At 46.1% G+C, this 22571-nt stretch overlaps 1 protein-coding gene across 2 annotated transcripts in view; it reads right to left on the minus strand.

Annotated features, from left to right (window-relative positions):
* Nucleotides 1-22571, minus strand: part of CEP89 (centrosomal protein 89) — an 80459-nt gene that overhangs the window by 47830 nt on the left and 10058 nt on the right. For both annotated transcript variants that reach the window (XM_008257267.4, XM_070062014.1), the window contains exons 3-5: nt 19862-20020; nt 15785-15965; nt 8941-9049 (exon numbers count right to left, since the gene is read on the minus strand). In XM_008257267.4, coding sequence (XP_008255489.1) covers nt 8941-9049; nt 15785-15965; nt 19862-20020 — 449 coding nt within the window. The remainder of the gene's footprint in view (nt 1-8940; nt 9050-15784; nt 15966-19861; nt 20021-22571) is intronic.

Here is a 22571-nt window from a genome sequence, read left to right on the forward strand (position 1 = left end):
ACACACCCCACTCAGGGTCTGGACCCTCCTTGTGAGGAAAAGACAGAAGTTCAATACTTAATACCTCTTCCCAATTCCAACAACAGGGCACAGAAGCAGCAGCATTTACAGGAAAAACCTTGAGTTTCATCTTCAGCTCAGAGGGTCTGAGTGTTCTCTAAAACAGTAAGCTTTTCGGGGCAGGCATTGTAGCACAGCAGGTAAAGCCTGGGATACCGGCATCCCACGTGGGTGCCGGTTCATGTGCCAGAGGCTTGCTTCTGATCCGGGTCCCTACTGATGGCCTGGGGAAAGCACTGGAAGATGGCCCAGCTGTTCGGGCCTCCGCCACCCACATGGGAGACTCAGATGAAGCTCCTGCTTCGCCCTGGCCATTAAGGCCATCTGAGGAGTGAACCAGAGGATGGAAGATCTTTCTATTTCTCCCTTTCTCTGTAACTCTTTCACATAAATAAATCTTTTTTTTTTTTTTTAAAGTAAGCTCTTCAATCATAACAACATTCAAAAGGCCAAGACCGGGGGAGGGTGAAAGCTTTTCACACAACAACGTCTCTTCATCCTAGGGAAGCAAAAACGCAAGAGTATGAGCACAGAGCTTCCCATCTCCCAAAAGTGGACACGGGCAACTGGGACATCACTCTTCAGGTGTTATCAGCACACTTCCCCCTTCATTTTGCCTCTTGTGGTTTGGTGTGTTTTTGTTTTTGCTTTAGCTTTAGAAACTTGAGTGTCCAGTGTTTTTTGCTTTTGTTTTTGAGAGCCCAACAGAGAACTCCCACCTGCTGATTCACACCCAGACACCAGCAGCAGCTGGGACTGAGTTGGGTTGAAGCTGGGAGCCAGGAATGGAATCTGGATCTCCTCTAGGGGAACCCAATCACTTGAGTCACAGCCACTATGTTCCATGGTCTGCAGTAGCAGGAAGCTGGAGTCAGGCATCAAACCCATGCATCTTAACCACGAGGCCAGATTCCCATACCTCTACTGCTTTATGTAAGTGACTCTTACACCTTCAGGGTCTTTCCTCCTGGTGGGTCCTCTGAGGCAGTGAGGGAAGTCCTATCTGCACCCTCTGCCTGCCTTTTTGCTGAGTTCAGTGACTGGGTCCTTTTACACAGTCATAGGAGCAACAGGCCATCGTTTACTTCTTTTTTTTTTTTTTTTTTTTTTTTTTGACAGGCAGAGTGGACAGTGAGAGAGAGAGAGACAGAGAGAAAGGTCTTCCTTTGCCATTGATTCACCCTCCAATGGCCGCCGCAGCTGGCGCGCTGCAGCCGGCACACCGCGCCTATCCAAAGGCAGGAGCCAGGTGCTTCTCCTGGTCTCCCATGGGGTGCAGGGCCCAAGTACTTGGGCCATCCTCCACTGCACTCCCGGGCCACAGCAGAGAGCTGGCCTGGAAGAGGGGCAACCGGGACAGAATGCCAGCACCGCAAGGCGGAGGATTAGCCTAGTGAGCCGCGGCACCAGCCTTAAAAGTATTTAAAAGAAACATTCAAGAAGAAAGGACACTTGAGGGAAGATTTTCTTCCCCCTACAATCATAGGAGTTGTTTAAAAATTATGCAGGAAATTCTATCTACTGAGAATATCAGGCTTTTTTAAAATCTTACCTTTAAATTTAGAACCACATGTGTATCATCTGAGTAAGAAAAAAAGGAACGAAAACTTTTAAAAGCAGATAAATTTGACAGCTCAGAAGACTAAAATCACAGAAACTCAGCTCCTGCACCAAGGAGGACATGGGTGTGGCAAGTGGGGAACGGGTGAGGCAGGGAGCCTGCCTCTGCTTTGCCCATGCTCTTGTTCACGTGCACCTCTGGTGGCACAAGTGATTGTGGAACCAAGGCCAAACGTCACAGGGAACCCTGAGCCCTTGCGTGCTGGGCCCCTCCCCTGTGCTCGCCACACATCCACCTGCTGTTGTCCTGACAGGCTCAGGTTGATTCTTCTCAGGGCTCTGCTTAGAAGTAGCATCCAACTGGGCCAGAAAAATAGGAAGGGATTTCAAAGAGTTCATGGAAAATGAATTAAAGTCTATTGCAGTGCAAAAAAGGAAAAAAAAAATCTGAAATCCACATAGTTGTGTTTCTTTTTTTTCTTTTTTCTTTTTTTTTTTTTTTTTTTTGACAGGCAGAGTTAGTGAGAAAGAGAGACAGAGACAAAGGTCTTCTTTTTTCCGTTGGTTCACCCCCCAAGTGGCTGCTACAGCCAGCGCGCTGCACCGATCTGAAGCCAGGAACCAGGTGCTTCCCCCTGGTCTCCCATGTGGGTGCAGGGCCCAAGCACTTGGGCCATCCTCCACTGCACTCCTGGGCCACAGCAGAGAAGTGGACTGGAAGAAGAGCAACCGGGACTAGAACTCGGTGTGCCAACGCTGCAGGCAGAGGATTAGTCTAGTGAGCCGCAGCGCCAGCCTATAGTTGTGTTTCTCAAAAAATTTTTTTAAAGATTCCTTTATTTATTTGGAAGTCAGAGTCACAAAGGGAGAGAGACAGATCCCATACCCACTGGTTCACTCCCCAAACGGCCACGATGGCTGGGGCTGTTACAGGCCAAAGCCAGGAGCCAGCAGCTTCTTCTGGGTCTCCCACAGGGTGGAGGGGCCCAAGCCCTTTGGCCATCTTCAACTGCTTTCCCAGGCCATTAGCAGAGAGCTGGATTGGAGCACCTGGGACACTGAACTGATGCCTACATGGGCTGTCAGTGTCACAGACAGCAGTTTTACCAGCTATGCCATAATGATGGCCCCAAAACAATTTTTTTAATAATAGATACTTTCCATTTAAGTTTTGAAGTCCCCTCATCATTGTTCCTTGAAAGAAACTGCTCAAATGATGAAGGTGCTGTATACTCTGTTGCACTGAAATGCTGGACGTGACTTTAACTTTCTACTGTTAGCTTACAAAGCATAATAACTGGCTGAAAATAAATTAGAAACCAATGTACCAAATAAAAAGGACACAATCTCTACAGAATTCATAAAACAGGGGCTGGCACTGTGGTGTAGCAGGTAAAGCTGCCGCCTGCAGTGCCGGCATCCCATATGGATGCCAGTTTGAGTCCCAGCTGCTCCACTTCCAATCCAGCTCTCCGCTAAGGCCTGGGAAAGCAGTAGGAGATGGCCCAAGTCCTTGGGGCCCTGCACCTGCATGGGAGACCTGGAAGAAGCTCCTGGCTTTGGATTAGTGCAGCTCTGGCCATTGCAGCCAACTGGGGAGTGAACCAGTGGACGAAAGACCTCTCTCCCTCTCTCTTTCTCTGCCTCTTCTTCTCTCTCTGTAACTCTGCCTTTCAAACAAATAAATCTTTTTAAAAAATTCACAAAAAAAGCAAAAATGATTAAAGACATATAAAAATTCTAAATCTACTTCCTTATATGTTACAATTACCAAGAGTTGAACAGTTTATCATTAAAGAGCTTTTTTTTTTTTTTTTTTTTTTAAAGACTTATTTATTGGGGCAGCACTTGCAGTGCCAGCATTCCATATGGACTCTGGTTGGAGTCCCATCTGCTCCACTTCTGATCCAGCACTCTGCTACCACCTGGGAAGGCAGCAGAAGATGACCCAAGTTCTTGAGCCCCTGCACCAGCATGGGAGACCTGGAGCAGACTCTAGGCTCCTGGCTTTGGATCGGCTAAACTCCAGCTGCTGAAGCCATTTGGGGAATGAAACAGCAGATAGAAGACCTCTCTCTCTTGCTGCCTCTGCCTCTGTAACTCTTTCAAATAAATAAACAAACCTTAAAAAAAAAAAAAAATTGTACCAGCACTGTGGCACAGTGGGTTAAAGCCCCAGCCTGCAGTGCCCACATCCCATATGGGAGCTTGTTTGGGTCTCAGCTGCTCCACTTTTGATCCAGCTCTCTGCTATGGCCTGGCAAAGCAGTGGAAGATTGCCCAAGTCCTTGGGCCCCTGCACCTGCATTGGAGACCTGGAAGAAGTTCCTGCCTCCTGGCTTCAGATCAGCGCAGCTCCAGCCATTGTGGCCAACTAAGGAGTGAACCAGCAGACGGAAGATCTATCTCTCTCTCTCTCTCTCTCTCTCTCGGCTTCTGCCTCTCTGTAACTCTGCCTTTCAAATACATAAATAAATCCTTAAAAATAAAAGATTTGAAAGGCACAGTAACAGTAGAGAGGGAGAAACAGAGACAGAGAGAGATCTCCCATTCTCTGCTTCACTCTCCAAATGGCCACAACCACCAAGGCTGGGCCAGGCTGAAGCCAAGAGCTCAAAATTGCATCCAAGTCTCCCACGTGGGTGGCAGGGGCCCAAGTACTTGGACCATCTTCCTCTTCTTTCCCAGGTGCATTAGCAGGGAGCTGGATCAGAAGCAGAGCAGCTGGGACTCAACCCAGCACTCATATGGGATAATGGCGTCCTAAGTGGCACCTAACCTGCTGCAGTGCCACTATGCCAGCCCTGATGAACTGCTTTTAAGCAAACCGTTTCAGGTCAAATGTCCCAGGACAACTTAGACTGTCAACTGGTAAAACCCTACCCTTTTCTTCCACATCCAGCACAGTGAAACCTCTCCTTGCCGCCTTCTCTAAGGCAAACAACACTAACTGCTCCCTGGTCTTTGTGCCCACCTCCACTCCTTGGTGCTCCAGAGAACAGTCCACTGAACATATCCTCCTCCACTACTGGAATGTGAGGGGAAGAGCCTGTGGCTCTGTCATCTCTGATACACACTAGGGACGCTGAATAATTTCTGATGAGTGAACGTTTCAAGTGATAAATAATAAATTCACATCCTTAAAATAGGTAACATCCTTAAAACAGTTTTGATACCATCTCCTACAATGCTACATTGGGTCTTATTGCTTCTATAAATTTAATGGAGTTTTCTAGGTCCTCTTTAAATTCTTCACAAAATAGAGTGGTGCCAACATGGAATTAAATTAAGAAGAAAGAGAAAATGTTGAGGCCGGTGCTGTGGTGCAGTGGGTTAAGCATCAGTCTGCAGCACCAGCATCCCATAAGGGTGCCAGTTCAATTCCTGACTGCTCCACTTCTGATTCAGCTCCCCACTAATGCGCCTGGGAAAGAAGCGGAGGATGGCCCAAGTCCTTGGGCCACTACATCCATGTCAGAGACCTGGAAGAAGCTTCTGGCTTCAGATTGGCTCAGCTCTGACCATTGCAGCCATTTGGCAAGTAAACCAGCAGATGGAGGACCACTCTCTATCTGTCTCTACCCCTCTCTGTAACTCTCTTTCAAATAAATAAAAATAAATCTTTAAAAAAAAAGAGAGAGAAAATTCTGGCAGTTCCAGAAGCTGGGTGATGAGCAGGTGGGAGTTCATTCCAATCTTCTCTCTACTTTTGTCCATGTTCAAAATTATAATAAAAGGTTTAAAAGGAAAATTCAAATATTTTCCCCAAGAAACTAATAATTTCTCTAGTATCTTAGTTATCACTTATCAGAAAAAGAATATGATGGAAATTAAAGCTACGCTTTCTATCACCCAAGTTCTCTTTGGTATGTTGCGTCTGTGCTGCTCCTTCGACTGATGTACACATTTCTTCCCCCTGTTTCCTTATTTATCATCCCTTACAAAGATTTCCACAGTCTTCCCTTCTGCAATTCTATCATGGGCTAGGAGTACACACAATTAAAACAACACAAGTCTTCTACACGGGCATCCTATTGCAAAGATTATCATGCTAGGGACTGTCCCAACCTTTACAGAAATACACTCCTGTTGTCAAAAGTTGTAATGGGGGTGGGCACTGTGACACAAGTTAAGCCACCCTTGGGATGCCTGATCCCACATTGGAGTGCTGATTCAAGTCCCAGCTACTCTGCTTCCAATCTAGCTCTGTATTCATGTGCCAACACAGAGTGGATGAAGACTGAGGGAAGGCACTGGGATATACATGTGTCATTCCACTTATCCGTACTGTAACCTGACAAGAGAGACCGTCCCAGACGGTGTCAAAGAAGGGTGCAGTCACTTCACTATGCTTCTTGTCACCCAGAAATGACAGAGGGGAAAACTGGAACACTGAGAGCCACAGAAAGGTTCCTGACATGTTGTCTGTGGATTACCCACATCAGACTCCCCAGGCACTTGCTGCAAAGACAGCTGAGGGCCTGGCCCAGGGCCACAGAACTAGAATTTGACCTATGGAGATTTTCCTCCAGTGACCAGAGCCTTTCAATGCCTTCCACAAACCAAGGACCACTGCAAGAGCTGCAATCCCGCACAGCCAGCACCTGTGCTCCAAGCTCATGTTTCAGGATCCACCTGTCACTGCCTGCTTGTTACATTTTGTCCCTGCCAGAGGCATCAGACGCTTCATCAGTAGAGGGCGCTGGAGAGACATGGGAGAGAGGAATTTGCCTCAGGATTAGACTTCTTTTCCCTGTGCTCCCCATTATTATTATTATTATTATTATTTTTTTTTTTTTTTTTTTTTTTTGGTGGCCAGCAACCAGCAGCAGCTGCCCATGGGTGGCTTCCCTTGACACACCCTACCTGAGAGGGCAGCACCTTAACTGCCTCTTGCAGGCCACGGCCACCCTCTCTCCAACAAGGTCTGGACACCAGCTCTGGGTAAGGCTCTCCCGGGTTTCTCTCCTCTCAGAGACTCTGCATCATCAGCCTAGGGAGCAGCTGCTGGTGCTGCATTCTTGTGTGTTCTCTTTACCTCTCAGTAGGCAATCCTGCTGTAATCAATCATTCTTTATTGGAGGGGGCTTCAAAAAGTTCAAGGACATGAATGTCTGACACAGGGATAAGTCGCCACTGGAACGCCCTCATCCCTCATCAGAGTGCCTGGTTGGACTCCTGGCTCCTCTGCTTCTGATCCAGCTTCCTGTTAATGTGTGCCTGCCCTCTGGGAGACAGTGGAAGATGGCCCAAGTCCTTGGGTATCTGCCATCCATATGGGACACCTGGATGGACTTCCAGGCTCCCAGCACTGGCCTGGCCCAGTCCTGGCTGTTGCAGGTATCTGGGGAGTAAATGGGCAGATGAAGATGTGTCTCTGCCTCTCTTTCAAATAAAATTAAAATAAATATTCTTTAAAAATCCACAGATTGAATTAAAACATAAGTTTATTTTGGTGCAATAAAGTTAAAATCCTTGTTAGTTTTAGCCTAATGTCCAGTTTTCATGAACTTTTTTGAAGATTTCCTATATTAAATTTTCTCTCTTCAGTTACTTTTGAGTTCTGTCTCTTGACTGGATCCTGATTTATAGGTGACACATCAGGCCACCCAGCAGAGATGTCAGAAAACAGAGAGGGGCTGGTGCTATGGTGTAGTGGGTAAAACCCCGCCTGCAGTGTGAGCATCCTATATGGGCGCTGGTTCTAGTCCTGCTGCTCCACTTCTGATCCAGCTCTCTGCTATGGCCTGGGGAAGCAGTGGAAGATGGCCCAAGTCCTTGGGCCCCTGCACCCACATGGCAGACAAAGAGACTCCTGGCTTTGGATCAGCGCAGCTCCAGCCATTGTGGCCAATTGGAAATGGGTCAGCGGATGGAAGACCTCTCTCTCTCTCTCTCTGCCTCTCCTCTCTCTATAACTCTTTCAAATAAATAAATAAATCTTTAAAAAAAGAAAACAGAGGAAAAAAGCCACACAGACATAGGAAGATCTTCAGGATGCACTGTGAGATGAAAGAGACAGGGGATAGTGTGTGGCACAGTGGGTCAGTTAAGCCATCACTTGGGACACCTGCATCTTATATCAGTGTGCTGAATTGATTCCTGGCTATTCTGCTTACAATCTATCTTCTTGCTAACGCACCTGCACCTGGGAAGGCAGCAGAAGATGGCTCAGGTGCTTGGGCTCCTGCCACCCATGTGGGAGACCTGGATGGCATTTCAGACTCCTGGTCTCAGCCTGGCCCACCACCTAGCCATTGTGGTCATTGTGGAGTGAACCTGTAGATGGAAGATCTTTTTCTGTCACTATGCCTTTTAAATAAATAAATGAGGGAGGGAGGGAGGGAGGGAGGGAGGGAGAGAGGAAGGAAGGAAGGAAGGAAAGAAGGAAGGAAGGAAGGAAGGAAGGAAGGAAGGAAGGAAGGAAGGAAGGAAGGAAGGAAGGAAGGAAGGAAAAAAAGAGGAGAAGAAAAAAGAGGCAGGTAACAAAATAGTATGTATCTTATATACACATACTTAAAACTGCTAAAAATCATCATCTATGGGAGTATAAGATTTCTGTATTTGATTTTTTTTTTTTTTTGCAAAGACAGATATTTCTTCTCTAATTAAAGAAGAGACACACTTTTTACATGGATTCAATATTCCAGTGTTACTAGGCTAGCATTCTGTCTTCTAGTCACAAAGTCTAAGAGTTTCAGGAGCCCGGCAGCTCCAAGGGCCCTGACAAAGGAGTTTCCTTTTGCTCACTATGTGCCAGGCTCTCTCACTTCCTAGATGTAAGGTACCTCTTGGGAAGCTGAAAACTGTGTCCTACCGTGCCATTATGTGCTGTCTTCTCTCTCTCACTGTGCCAAATAAAATACATAAGGACTGGTAATGCTCACGTACAGAACTGAATTGGAAATACCTCCACCCACCCACTCACCTAACAGCCCAGGCCCTGGGGCCAGCATAGAAGACTGGACAGATGATTGTGTCCACTCATTCCAGGGAGCACCAGGCGCCTGGAAGCCGAGGAAAGGTGCATGCAGAGCTTCATAGCAGAGCCAGGACCCTCCTTCCCCCACCCTGGCCATGAGTTCTCTCACAGCTCAGAGAGCAGACAACAGGGGCTCACAAGTGGGCACCCTGCACTTGGGGCAGCTGACTGAGTGCTTATTTTCAATGAAAATAAATTTCAAAGTACAATCCTAGTTAAAACATCATAGAGCCACAGTATAGAGGGGAGATGCCTGCATTCCCCCGAAGTCACCATCCTTTATGGCTACAAACTGCTGTTAAGTTTTGAAGCTATTTTCTGTTTGGTTAGTTGCTTACCTTTTCGTTGTGCATGCTGTGGCACAGGAGGGGAGCCTGGAAATCCATCTGGCTCACACGGATTTTCATCGTCGTCACTGTCTACCCACTGTGACAAAAGCACCTTTTGCTGTTACAAAAGACAAAGAAGGAGTAAATACGTGGCAAATGTCACCAGTATAAAATGTCCTCCTAACAAACTCAAAGGTCTTCTTTCACAAATTCTTTCTACTGCTATCCCTAGCCCTAAGCAACTAAGGGGTTTTCCTCCTTAAGACACAAAAGGCTATACTGGTGGGACCAGATGAGCCTTCAGGCCTGGGAAAAGCCTGACTGGCACAGGCATCGCCATCCAGCTTTCGCTGAGGCCGTACAGGGCTTCACATCCCACCCCTGCTGCCCGGGGAAGCTTCCCTTCCTCATTCCTGCTGGGGATTTCAGGGGAAGGGGTTGCCTGTGGCCCGCTCAGCACAGCACCCAACACCATCTTACCTGGTGTAGTAGTAACCAGTAATACCTGGTCAGTGCTACTGACACTGTTACTCACTTGCCCATGGGACAAGAATGGCTGACCTGCTGGGAGAAGCTTCATCCAGGCACTTGTGTGGCTCAAGGCCCATCACGTGTGCTGACCAGGTGAGTCTACTGTACATGTGGCTTCCTGGGAACAGAACCCCTCTCTCTCTGAGTTACTCCCATGTGGGAGTCGGAAATGGTAACACAGCCACAGAGGTGTCCCTCAGAGACCCCGGGCAGGAATGGGTCTATCACTGACAAGGAAGAACACTTACAACAGCAAGGAGCAGGGATAGAGGCTGCCCAATAGGAAGATCAGGGTAAACTAGGACCAGAGCTCTCGGGGTTGGCTTCCTGTCTGCCACCCTGAATCTTTGGTAGAATCTTGCTTCCGCAACCCGCTTAGCTTACTACACTGTGCTACAGGCAATGGAGGGCTGCCCCACGGGCTGGCAGGAAGGTAGTGGCAACCACCAGCAATATAACTGGGAGGGGGGTATTTCAGAGCCAAGAGCTAAGACTACAGGGCCCAGCAAGCCCTGCACACATGGCCTTCAAGGTGACCCCACTCAGGAGCAGCAGACAGGTCTGTCAATCTAGTCATCATGTGAAGGAAGAAAACAAACGACCTCTGACTTTTTATCTCTCAGAAACAAACTCCCTGCTCACCCTGTCAAAGACATATTAAGCTGTTCACCATCACTGAGGAAATGTAACACTGATCAGAGACTCAAATGGTATCCTGATGACACCCTGTATGGAAAACTGCTTGGTAGAACCTACTGGTACTGAGGCAGTTCATGCATATCCCACCCCTCAGTGTACACCACCAGAAGTATGGACATCAAAGGACACATCATCAAAGTCCTCAGTAGCGTTACTCCTGAGAGCCTATAACTGGAAACCAAGTATCTGTCACAGGCAAATAATCGAACGGTATAGTTGCACATGGGATATTACACATCAACACAAATGAATCAACAAGGCTACACATGAAACTGAAGACTCTCTAGAACTCCAAAGAATGCATACTCTGATTAAATTCATCTCCTTTTCTTTGATCCACTGATTCACTACCTAAATGGCCACAAAGGCCAGGGCTCAGCTTGGCCAAAGCTAGGAGCTTGGAATTCTACCCAGGTCTCCCACATGGGTACAGGGGCCTAAGTACTCAGGCCACCTTTTTCTGCTTTCCTATGCATATTAGTAGGGAGCTGGATTTTTGGAAGTGGAGCAGCCGGGACTCAAACTGGTGCTCATATGGGATGCTGGCATCATAGGGGGCAGCTTAACCTGCTGCGCCACAACCTGGCCCCAATGATATATATTTTAAATAATATTATATCAAGGGCTTCAAAAAGTTCATGGAAATTTTTCATTACCTTTTTAAAAGAGATTCATTTATTTATTTAGAAGCCAGAATGACAGAGGGAGAGGAAGAGAAAGATCTTCCATTCACTAGCTTACTCCCCAATAGTTGCAATACCCAGGGATGGGCTGGGCTGAAGCCAGGATCCAGGAACTCCATCTGGGTCTCCCCCTGGGCTGGCAGGGGCCTGAGTGCTCGGGCCATCTTCCATTGCCTTCTTAAGCACATTAACAGGAAGCTGGATTGGAGGTGGGGGAGCCAGGACTTGAACCAGCACTCTCATATGGGATGCCAGCATCACAAGCAGCAACCAAGCCCATTGTGCCACAATGCCAACCCTTACATTATTTTTTAATTCCATGTTCCATTAACTTTTTGAAGACCCTAGCAAACTCAGGGATACTTGGTCAATTAAAAATGAAAGACTTAAGTCTAAGAAATATTCTTGATAGACCTGAGAACTGCAAACACAAATTTTAATTCTCAACAGGGACACTGGTCATCCTGGTCTGAATCTTGTCTCTGCCACTGGATGCTTGGTTGGCTGATGCTGGATGAGTCAATCATCCTGATTCTTTACATACATATCTCAGGTATGTGGAGTGGATGAGATGGTACATATAAACTGCCTCACATAGCATAAACACATTTTCTCCTATTATCTCCTCCACCAAAAAACACCAGGACTGTGACAAATTGAAAACCCCTTCTATCTTCATTCATGCCAGCTGCTCTTGGCAAGGATAATGTGCAGGTGATAAAAAAATCTTTCAATGGCTGTCAGTCAGTGCAACTCAACCTTTGGATTCTGGGCTATATATGGGGATGGACTTTCTTTTCACTGGGTAGTAGAAGAGAAACATGGAGATTAGCATACACACATTGACAGTACATTGGAACAACTCTTTTTAGGACAATTTGGCAACATCCAGCATGGTCTAACACACACTGGTACATGCATCAGACACACACAAAGAAACAACCTAAGTGTCCATCAATAGGTGAGTAGGTCAATAAATTAAGGACTGATGTCAAAACTGGAATGCCGGGGGTGGGGGGAGCCATTGTAATCCACAAGCTGTACTTTGGAAATTATATTCATTAAATAAAAGTTAAAAAAAAAAAAAAAAAGGAATGCTAAGCAAAAATGCAAAGAAGTGGAATTATTGGTTCAGTAAAGTGACCTTTATAGAATTTAAAAATACAGGACTGTTGTTTACTTACACTTACTTGTCATAAGAGAAAATAAACATAGACTTCTAGAATGTTCTCCAAATCCAATAGAAGATGCTTTCAAGGGGCAAGGGAGGTTCAGGGTGAAAGATAAAGATTTTAACCTAATCTGTAATGTTCTATTTAACAATAATAAAAAGAGAATGAAAAATGTAAATATTTGTTCATTCTGGAGAAAGAAAACACTAATGTTTCATAAGAGGTCTTCAAAAAATTAATGAAAAAAAAAAAAAAACATGAAAAACTATGCACAGATTTCAAAATGGTTTTGCACCAAAATTTATATTTCTAATTCCACTGTACATGAACTTTAAAAATTTTTATTTGAAATGCAGAGTGACAAACAAATACACAGATCTTCCATTTGCTAGTTCCCTCCCCAAACACCTACAACTGCAAGGACTGGGCTAGAGAAAAAGCCAGGAGCCCAGAACTCAATCGGGTCTCCCCTGTGGTTGACAGGAATCCAATTACTTGCGGCATCACCTGCTGTTTCCCAGGGTGTATATTAACAGGGAGCTGGAATGGAAGCAGAGCCAGGACTAGAACACAGGGACTCTGGTATGAGATGTGGGCCCTAAAGAGACCTTCCTTCCTTTCACGCCAACTGCTCTTAAATACCAGCCAAATGCCAGCTCCCCCCACCCCCACAAATTTTCTTTTCTACTATTTATTTATTTATTTGAAAGGCAGAGGGACAGAGAGATCTTCCATCTGTTGGTTCACTCCTCAAATGGCCACAACAAGCCAGGAGCCTGGAATTCTATCCTGGTCTCCCAGGAAGGCAACAGGAACCATTATCTACCACTTCGCCAGCAGCGTCAGCAGAGAGCTGGATTGGAAGCCAAGCATTTGGAGACTCAACCTTGTTCTCCAACATGGGATTCCTGCATTACAAGCAGTGGCTGAACCCACTGTGCCACAACGCTGTCCCCTTAAGTACCCTCATATCACTTTCTACTTCCAAAATTTTAAAATAACTATGACAGATTTGCCTTTAAAAAAAAAAAAAAGTTTGTGGCATAGCGGGTAAAGCCACCCCTGCAGTGCCAGTATCAATATGGGAGCCGGTTCAAGTCCCGGCTGCTCCACTTCTGAGGCGGCTCTCTGCTACAGCCTGGGAAAGCAGTACAAGATGGCCCAAGTCCTCGGGCCCCCGCACCCGCGTGGGCGACCTGGAAGAAGCTCCTGGAAGAAGCTTTGGATCGGCCCAGCTCCAGCTGTCGTGGCCATTTGGGGAGTGAATCAGCAGATGGAAGACCTCTCTCTGCCTCTGCAACTCTGCCTTTCAAAATAAATAAATAAATAAATAAATAAATAAATAAATAAATCTATCTTAAAAAATAAAGTTTGTACTCTGAACTCTGTAGGGCCAATCCTCCATCTTTCTCCTCTCAGTGACATTGGTTCAAAGTTATGGACAGAAAGTACACAGCTAAGACACAGCAGGACTTCACCCAGGCGTTCCAGAGCCGAGCAGCAGCACTCTCAGTGTTTTGGGCAGAATGTGTCCCGGCACTCCTTGTGTAGACAGACTTCATTCCGCACATTAAAGTCTGCATATGTTAGAATTAACAGTTTAGGGGCTGGCAGGTTAAGCTGCCGACCATGACGCCAGCATCCCATATCAGAGCACCAGTTCAAGTCCTGGCTGCTATGCCTCCAATCCAGCTCTGTGCTAATGTGCCTGGAAAAGCAGTGGACGATGGCCCCGACATCTACATGGAGACGCAGATGAAATTCCAGGCTCCTGACTTCAACCTTGTCGGCATGGAGAAAACCAGAGGATGGACAACTGAAGTCTTCCTCCCTCACCGCCCCCCAACTCTGTCACTCTGCCTTTCAAATAAATAACTAAATCTAAAAAAAAGGAAATTAGTAGTTCATTTATGAAATATACAGATTCCTTAAAATATGATTGAATGCAGTAGAGGATAATCAATATATTAATGTAGTTTATGTATAAATATATAACACTTAATATTTACAAAATATAATATATAACATTCCTAGATCATATTAATGTATTACATATATTGTGTATATAACATACAATATAAAATATATAGTTTATAATATATAAATATCTTGTGTCCATAAATAATATTAATGTAGGAAGTCTGCATGTCCAGTCATGATGGATAACACATGATACAGGATGGTGAAAAAAGAAGATTAAGGACTACCTTCTGCTATTAAAGAAATGGCATTATCCAGTTTCCAAAACCATAGATGCACAGCTTAAAACTCAGGATTAGGGTTTGAGCATTTGGTGCAGTGGTCAAGACGCTACTTGGGCTGCCCCACATGCCGTATCACAGTGTCCAAGTCCCAGCTCTACTTCCTTTCCAGCTAATGAGGACCATGGGGGCAGCAGTAATGACTCAAGTAGTTTGGTCCCTGACATTCAAATGGGAGACCCAGACTGAGTTCCTGGACCCTTGTTTTGGCCAGGTCCAGCCCTAACTGTTACAAGGATTAGAAGTGAATCAGGGGCTGCACTGTGGCGTAGCAAGTAAAGCCGCAGCCTGCAGTGCCAGCATCCGATATGGGTGCCGGTTTGAGTCCCAGCTGCTCCACTTTCAATCCAGCTTTCTGTTATAGCCTGGGAAAGCAACTGAAGATGGTCCAAGTCCTCCACGTGGGAGACTCGGAAGAAGCTCCTGGCTCCTGGCTTCGGATCAGCCCAGCTCTGGTTGTTGCGGTCAATTGGGGAGTGAACCAGCGGCTTCAAGACCTCTCTCTCTTTCTCTCTCTCTGCCTTTCCTTCTCTCTCTGTGTAACTCTGACTTTCAAATAAATAAATAAAATCTTTAACAAGAAAATAAAGTAAATCAGCAGATAGAAGACCTCTCTCTGTTTTTTAATTTAAAAAAATAAATAAAAAACAACAATGTAGGATTAGTGGAGCAGCTAACAATGGAAAAGTGCAGCTCCTTCAACCTCTCTGTGCCTTGGGTTTCCATGCATCATAAGGGCAATGAATGGAACCCCTCACACTTAGAGGCCAGCTTAGCTAAACACACCTAGGGCTACAGATGGAGTTGCACATTTCTAGTAGGCATCAAAAAATGTCAGCTACTATTGAGAGACACGGGGTGACATTCCCCTTCTCAGGCAAGAATTTGAAGAAAGGTTTCAATGTGCAGACTGATCCTGGATAAGTGATAGGAAAACTAGTTTAGAGGGTCAAAGAAAAGGACAGGGAACCAGCGCTGTGGCATAGTGGGTAAAGCTGCCACCCATAGTGCCAGCATCACATATGGGCACTGGTGCAAGTCCCAGCTGCTCCACTTCCAATTCAGCTCTCTGCTAGGGCCTGGGAAAGCACCAAGTCCTTGGGCCCCTGCACTCGCATGGGAGACCTGGAAGAAGCTCCTGGCTCCCAGCTTCAGCCTGCCCCAGCACTGCCTGTTGCAGCCATTTGGGGAGTGAATCAGTGGATGGAAGACCTCTCTCTCTTTCTCTGCCTCCCTGTAATTCTGGTTTTCAAATAAATAATAAATAAATCTTTTTTTTTTTTAAAAAAAGGACAGTATTATGAACTTCTGATGGAAATCTACAATAAGAATATGAAGATTTTTTTTGTCTTTGAAACATAAAGGAAAGAAGTTTAAATTTTAGAATAGCCAGGCTAAAATGATACTAAATACTGGAGCAAAAGCCATCAAATGCAGAATAGAGAAAAGAAAATCCTTACTCCATCAGGGTACATGTAAAGAAGAAACTCTGGCATGAGCACATCACCTGATTTCTGTGTGGCTTCGCATACTCGGCATCATGGCACCCTCCCTCTTCTTTCTGGGCACTGCCATCTCCTGCCTTCTTGGAGCTGGAGGAGAGCTCCGTTTCATCATCCTCTTCCTCTCCACAGCTCAGCATCTCAAAGGATGGTAAAGAAGTTCTCCTTTCACTCTGCCAACTTCGCCTGTGTTAGAACATGAAGCAATAAAACAAAACAAGCCATTCATAACTTGACATCAACATGTACACACGCGTGTCAAATGCCATGCCTCCGGACCCTCAACGTAAAAGTGCTGTAAGGTGCTACAACATATACAGGAGCAAAAAGACTGCATTACCCACTGTCACTCCTCTTTGTATACTCAGCATTTGTAGTTTTTCTTGTTGTTTTTATAGTTTTCTCTGTTTTTGATACAATTTGCCTTGCTATACAGTCAACATTTTAAAGGGTAAGAATCAAGCAGCGAGGCTGTCGTTGGCATAGCAGGTTAAGTCATTGCTTGTAATGCTGGCTTCCAGTACTGGAGCACTGGCTCTAGTCGTGGCTGCCCCACTTTCAATTCCAGCTCCCTGCTAATGTGCCTGGGAAAGGACTGGAAGATGGTCCAAGTACTTGGGTTCCTGCCACACAGGTGGGAGACACAGATCCTGGCTCCTGGTGTAGGCCTGGTGTAGCCCTAGCTGTTGTGGCCCTTTGGGGAGTTGGGAAGTGAATCAGTGGATGGAGGATCTCCCTCCCTCTCTCTGTAACTCTGCCTTTCAAATAAGTAAATCTTTTTTTTTTTTTTTTTAAGATACCTTTCTTTTAAAAAAATATTTACTTCTTTGAAAGGCAGTCACAGAGAGAGACAGAGACAGCGAGATCTTCCACCAATTGGTTCATTCCCCAAATGGCTACAAAGGCAGGAAGTGGGCCAATCCAGAGCCAGGAGCCAGGAGCTACTTCTGGGTCTCCCACGTGGGTGCAGGAGCCCAAACACTTGGGCCATCTTCCGCTGATTTCTCAGGCACTTTAGCAGGGAGCAGGATTGGAAGTGGAGCAGCCAGGACTTGAACCAGTGCCTAAATAGGATGCCTGTGTCTCAGTCAGTGGCTTCACCCACTTTGACACAGCACCCAGCCCCCCACCCCTTTATTTTAACCTTCTAAATTCTTAGCTTAGAAGTAAATAGCAGTCATCGTGCCTTGACAAATTTAAAACTGGATATTGGAATTTATGGTTCTATTTGTGTGTACATACCTAACATTGTCCTTCAGTGGGAATTTATATTGGTGTATGACTGAGGCAAGGCTGGAAGCTGAGTTGTTTTTAATACCACTAATCAGCACTGTTGAATTCTTTCCTTCCCCTTGGATCTTATCATGGATGCAGTATGCTGTACACACTGGGCTTACTCTAGGGCATTCCAGGGCACCTTGCTGCCACTGCACCAGAACTTGCAATTTTATTTATTTATTTGAAAGATAAGTGTTAGAGAGAGAGGTAGAACAGACAGAGAGAGGTCTTCCATCCACTAGTTCCCTCCCAAATTACAGCAACAGCCAGAGCTGAGCTGATCCGAAGCCAGGAGCTTCTTCCGGGTCTCCCAAATGGGTGCAGGTCCCAAAGACTTGGGCCATTTTCTACTGCTTTCCCAGGCCATAGCAGAGAGCTGGATCAGAAGTGGAGCAGCTGGGACTCGGGGCCCATATGGGATGCTGGCAATGTAGGCCAGGGCTTTAACCTGCTGCACCATAGTGCTGGCCCTAGAACTTGCACTTTTTTCCACTTCAGTAATATTTTAAAATACAAGGGAGCTAGTATTCTTTCCAGATTTTTTTTTTTTTTTTTTTTTTTTTTTTTGGACAGGCAGAGTTAGACAGTGAGTGAGTGAGAGAGAGAGAGAGAGAGAGAGAGAGAGAGAGAAAGGTCTTCCTTTTTCCGTTGGTTTACCCCCCAAGTGGCCGCCATGGCCGGTGTGTTGCGGCCAGTGCGTTGCACCGATCCAAAGCCAGGAGCCAGGTGCTTCCTCTTGGTCTCCCATGCGGGTGCAGGGCCCAAGCACTTGGGCCATCCTCCACTGCACTCCCGGGCCACAGCAGAGGGCTGGCCTGGAAGAGGGGCAACCGGGACAGAATCCGGCGCCCCAGCTGGGACCAGAACCCGGGGTGCCGGCGCCACAGGTGGAGGATTAGCCTAGTGAGCCATGGCGCCGGCCTCCAATTTTCTGATAGCTTTATTTGCTTATTCTTTTGAATGAATTTTTGGACCATTTCCTTACTTTTTCTTTTTTTTTCCCCGAGAGGTGTAATGTAATGCCTGCAATAGCCAACAATCCGGGTTTGGAACCAGAAACTTGGAATGCAATCCAAGTCTTCCACACGGGAGGCAGGAATCCAACTCCTTGAGTCATTATTGCTGCCACCCAGGCTCAGCACTGGTGGGAAGCTAGAGCCAGGAACAGCAGCTGGGAAATGCCCCTAGGTACTCAGACGTGGGATGGGGGCATCGTAACTGCCAGGTCAAATGCCCACTCCTCATCTTTAGTTCATGTTCAGCTGAGTATAATTCTTAACTGAAGAAAAATGGGCCACATTCAAATATCTCAATAAGGAACAAAGATTTAAATGTAAAAAATAAAAATCAAAACAGGGCCTAGAAGAAAATGCATTAAGTACAGGGGTATTTTAAAAAGTTTATGAAAAAAGAATATGTTTTTGGCACAAAAAATTAAAACTCATGCTTGAATTTTTCATAATACACATTTTTCTATGAACTTTAAAAAGACCCATCATATGCATGGATTTAAAAAAAAAGAAATGGGGCCAGTGCTGTGGCATAGTAGGTTAAAGCCCTAGCTTTATATATATTTATATATATATATATAAACCCGGTATATATATACATACACACACACACATATATATATATACATACACACACACACACACACACACGACAGTTAAGAAAGGCAAATTTGGGGGCCAGCGCTGTGGCACAGCATGTAAAACTGCTGTCTGCAGTGCAAGCATCCCATATGGGCACTAGTTTGAGTCCTGGCTGCTCCACTTCCGATCCAGCTCTCTGCTACGGCCTGGGAAAGCAGTAGAAGATGGCCCAAGTCCTTGGGCCCCTGCACCCACGTGGGAGACCTGGAAGAATCTTCTGGTTCCTGGCTTCAGATTGGCACAGCTCCAGCCATTGGGGAGTAAACCAGCGGATGGAGGACCTCTCTCTCTCTCTCTTTATCTGCCTCTCTGTAACTCTGCCTTTCAAATAAATAAATACATCAATCTTAAAAAAAAAAAAAAGGCAAATTTGATATTCCCTGCTGCTCCCCCTCAAACACCAAAAGCCCTTCAGCTCTCACCCCCACTCACGGAGGAGACACCCACCCTTCAAGGTGCCAGGGCACCCTCATCTGAGTGCTGTCCTCCACCCCAATCTCAGGCCTCTCCAGCCCACTGGGGTCCTCCCAGGCGCAAGGGTCTTCTTGCAGTTGCTCCTATGTCATATCCTCTCTTCTCCAACTGTAGTGCTCATCCCAGCCCCACACTGACCTCCTCCAACCCTCGAGCTTCCCTGGTTGATTCCTGCACCCACAAGCTCTCGCCTCGGCCTTCTCTTCCTCAGGAGGGAGGCTTCCTGACCCCCTGGCTCTGTGTCAGCTCAAACCCAGCTTGAGAAGGAAAAATGTTAAAGAAAAAAGGCTTAGGACAGATGGCGAGGAAAGAAAAATTAGTAAGTTATAAACAGAGGACAGCCATGTGAGAGGTGATGAGTGACAACTCTAACTGTTGAGGTGCGACCCACAGAATCCTTCCAAGGGATAAAGTAACTCTGAAATCACTGGCTCTGTGCATCCATGAAAAGCACCAATGTTTCTAAAACAAGTCATAATTGAACAAGATCCACTCTGGAGAAAATTTTGATCTGAGAGTAACTAAGATCCCTGGACAGTGCCCCTTTGACACGGGTGGTGGAAACCTGACCTCCAGCCATAGACACATGCACATGTGTGCACACACACACACAGAAACCATGCTGGGCTGCTCCTCTTCTGCCCTGACAGGAAGCAGAGCCAGGGGTCCCATCCCTACCGAAGTCTCTGCTCCGAGGAGGTGGCATAGGGCTCGATGAAGCTGTCCTTTTCAGCGTAGATCGTGTTGTTTTCAGATTGGGATCTCTGGCGAGGCTGAGGAATGGCGACTGTCCGCCCAGTCAACGTTGTTGCCAGGATGGCTGCAGCCAGAGCAGACCTAGGCACAAAAACAGCCCATTGAGACAGTGAGCCATGAATACCACAGGGGAAGGCTGAAGCACCATGCTCCTGCATCACTCGAGGTTTGCCTCCTGCCCTGACTCTGTGCCCACAGTCTATGTGCCATCAGACAACCTCATCTGATTCTCACATCACTTGCATCAGCACTTATTACTGGTGTCTCATTTTTCATGGAAATCCAATGACTTGTAAAGATTTCCTAGCCGACAGGTTGTGGAACCAGGTCTCTAATTCAGGTGGTCAGACTCCAAAGCCTTTATTCAAGTAATGTGTTAAAAAGTCAGAACAGAAAATTTAAAAAAAAAAGAGAGAATAAAAATTTCAAAACACTTGAAAATTTTCCAAAAACACAGTGAAGACAAAGCAACAGATTTACCTCCTGCCTAAAAAAGAGCAAAACAGGGCTGGCATTGTGGCACAGTGGGTTAAACCACAGCCTGCAATGCCAGAGTCCCATATGGGTGCCAGTTGAGTCCTGGCTGCTCCTCTTCAAATTCAGCTCCTTAATAATGGCCTGGAAAAGCAGAAGATGAGGGTCCAAGTGCTTGGGTCCCTATACCCACGAGAGAAACCTAAACGAACCTCCTGGCTCCTGGCTTTGGACAGGCCAATATTTGGTTGTTGGGACCATTTGGGGAGTGAACCAGAAAATGGGAGATCTCTGTCTCTCCCTCCCCCTCTCTCTCTTTCTGAAACTCTGCCTTTCAAATAAATCTTAAAACAAACAAACAAACAAAAAAAAAAAACAAGAAACAATAAAAAAAACAACACAACTGTCCCAACTTACTGCCTGGACAATTTCCAGGTCACAGCAAGAGACAAGAGATGGAGTGGATTCCGGAAGTCTCCCTGAGGCAGGGAGATGGAGGTGACAGTCTGGGGACACCTAGGCTGATAGACTTTGCAGGAAGGGGTATTAGAGAGGAAGGAGTGGCACACAGGACCCAGGAGATCTGCAGAAGGTCCCCATGGGTGTTCAGAATATTCCTTGGTATACACATATGAGAAAATGACCTGAGCTCAGAGGAAGAACATCCGAAAGGAGTAGAGGCACAGGTGCTTACATATGGTCTAAACGGTGGCTGTTGCCACCAGACAGAAATAAACTTACCACTCACAGGACATGGAGCACAGGGCTCAGAACAGTGGGGGAAAATTCACCCTGGCTGAGCGCCACTCCAGATCCCATGGAACAGGTCCTAAGGACAAGACTCAGACGGTCACACTATTTCCTTTAACTGCATCCCAGAACAAAGTCCAAGAAGATTTATAGGAATACAAAAGCACTTAGCAAGGTAAAATTCACAACACTTTATAACCAATTCAAGATAACAGAGCACGCAGAGTCAGGAAAACATGACCCATGTTAAACCAGAGCTCTTGAGACTGAGATGTTTGAAATAAAAGGGTTCACTGAGCCATTACAGATGGGTTGGAAACATGTCCAGGCCTACAGCTGAGAGTGTTTTTATGACCTTTGGAGAAAGCTAAGTTGTTTACATTGAACGTGTATTAGCTTCAGCTAAAAGGGGCAGAATAATGAGAAGGGTGGAGGGCCTTTGGGATAAGAGAAGTACCTGTTGTATCTGAGTTGACTGAGGTTAACAGTTCTGCAAGTTAATTTTAATCAGGAAGAGGTGGCCCTGGTAGGCAGTGATGGGATTTAAATCAAGATTTCTACATACATACTGGGAGTTAATTAAATTTAGGACATCACAGAACTTTTCAGGATTTGTTTATTTATTTGTAAGTGGGGCTTTGGGGGAGAGAAAGATCAATCTTCCATCCTCAGGTTCATTCTCCAAGTACCCACGACACTGGAGGCTAGGCCAGACCACAGCCAGGAACAGCATCCAGGTGGCAGGGACCCTAGTACTCAAGCCATCAGCACTGCCTCCCAGGTTCATTAGCAGGAAGCCTGTTTGCAGTGGAGATAGGACTTAACCCTAGGCACTGAGATATGGATGTGGGATCCGAAGCAGCAGGTTAACTCACTGTGCCTCAATAACTGCCAGAATTTTTCTTTCATCATTCATAATAAAGAGACTATCAATCAACTGCAACCTATTCCGAATTACACACACATGTTAGAATTTTTGGAGAAGACACTGAGACAGCTATTATAATGGTATTTCATATGTTCAAAAAGCTACATAGAGATAGGGAAAATTTTTTATAAAGACCTGAACTTCAGGGGCCGGCAATGTGGTGTAGCAGGTAAAGTTGCCGCCTGCAGCGACAGCATCCCATATGGGCAGCAGTTCGAGCCCCGACTGCTCCACTTCCGATCCAGCTTTCTGCTATGGCCTGGGAAAGCAGTAGGAGATGGCCCAAGTCCTTGGGCCCCTGCACCCACGTGGGAGACCCGGAAGAAGCTCCTGGCTCCTGATCAGCTCAGTTCCAGCCGTTATAGCCATCTGGGGAGTGAACCAGCAGATGGAAGACCTCTCTGTCTCTCTCTCTCCATTTCTCTGTTTCCTCTCTCCCTCTCCTTCTCTCTCTGTGTAACTCTGACTTTCAAGTAAATA

Source organism: Oryctolagus cuniculus, chromosome 18, assembly GCF_964237555.1.
Source record: "Oryctolagus cuniculus chromosome 18, mOryCun1.1, whole genome shotgun sequence".
Classification (NCBI taxonomy): domain Eukaryota; kingdom Metazoa; phylum Chordata; class Mammalia; order Lagomorpha; family Leporidae; genus Oryctolagus; species Oryctolagus cuniculus.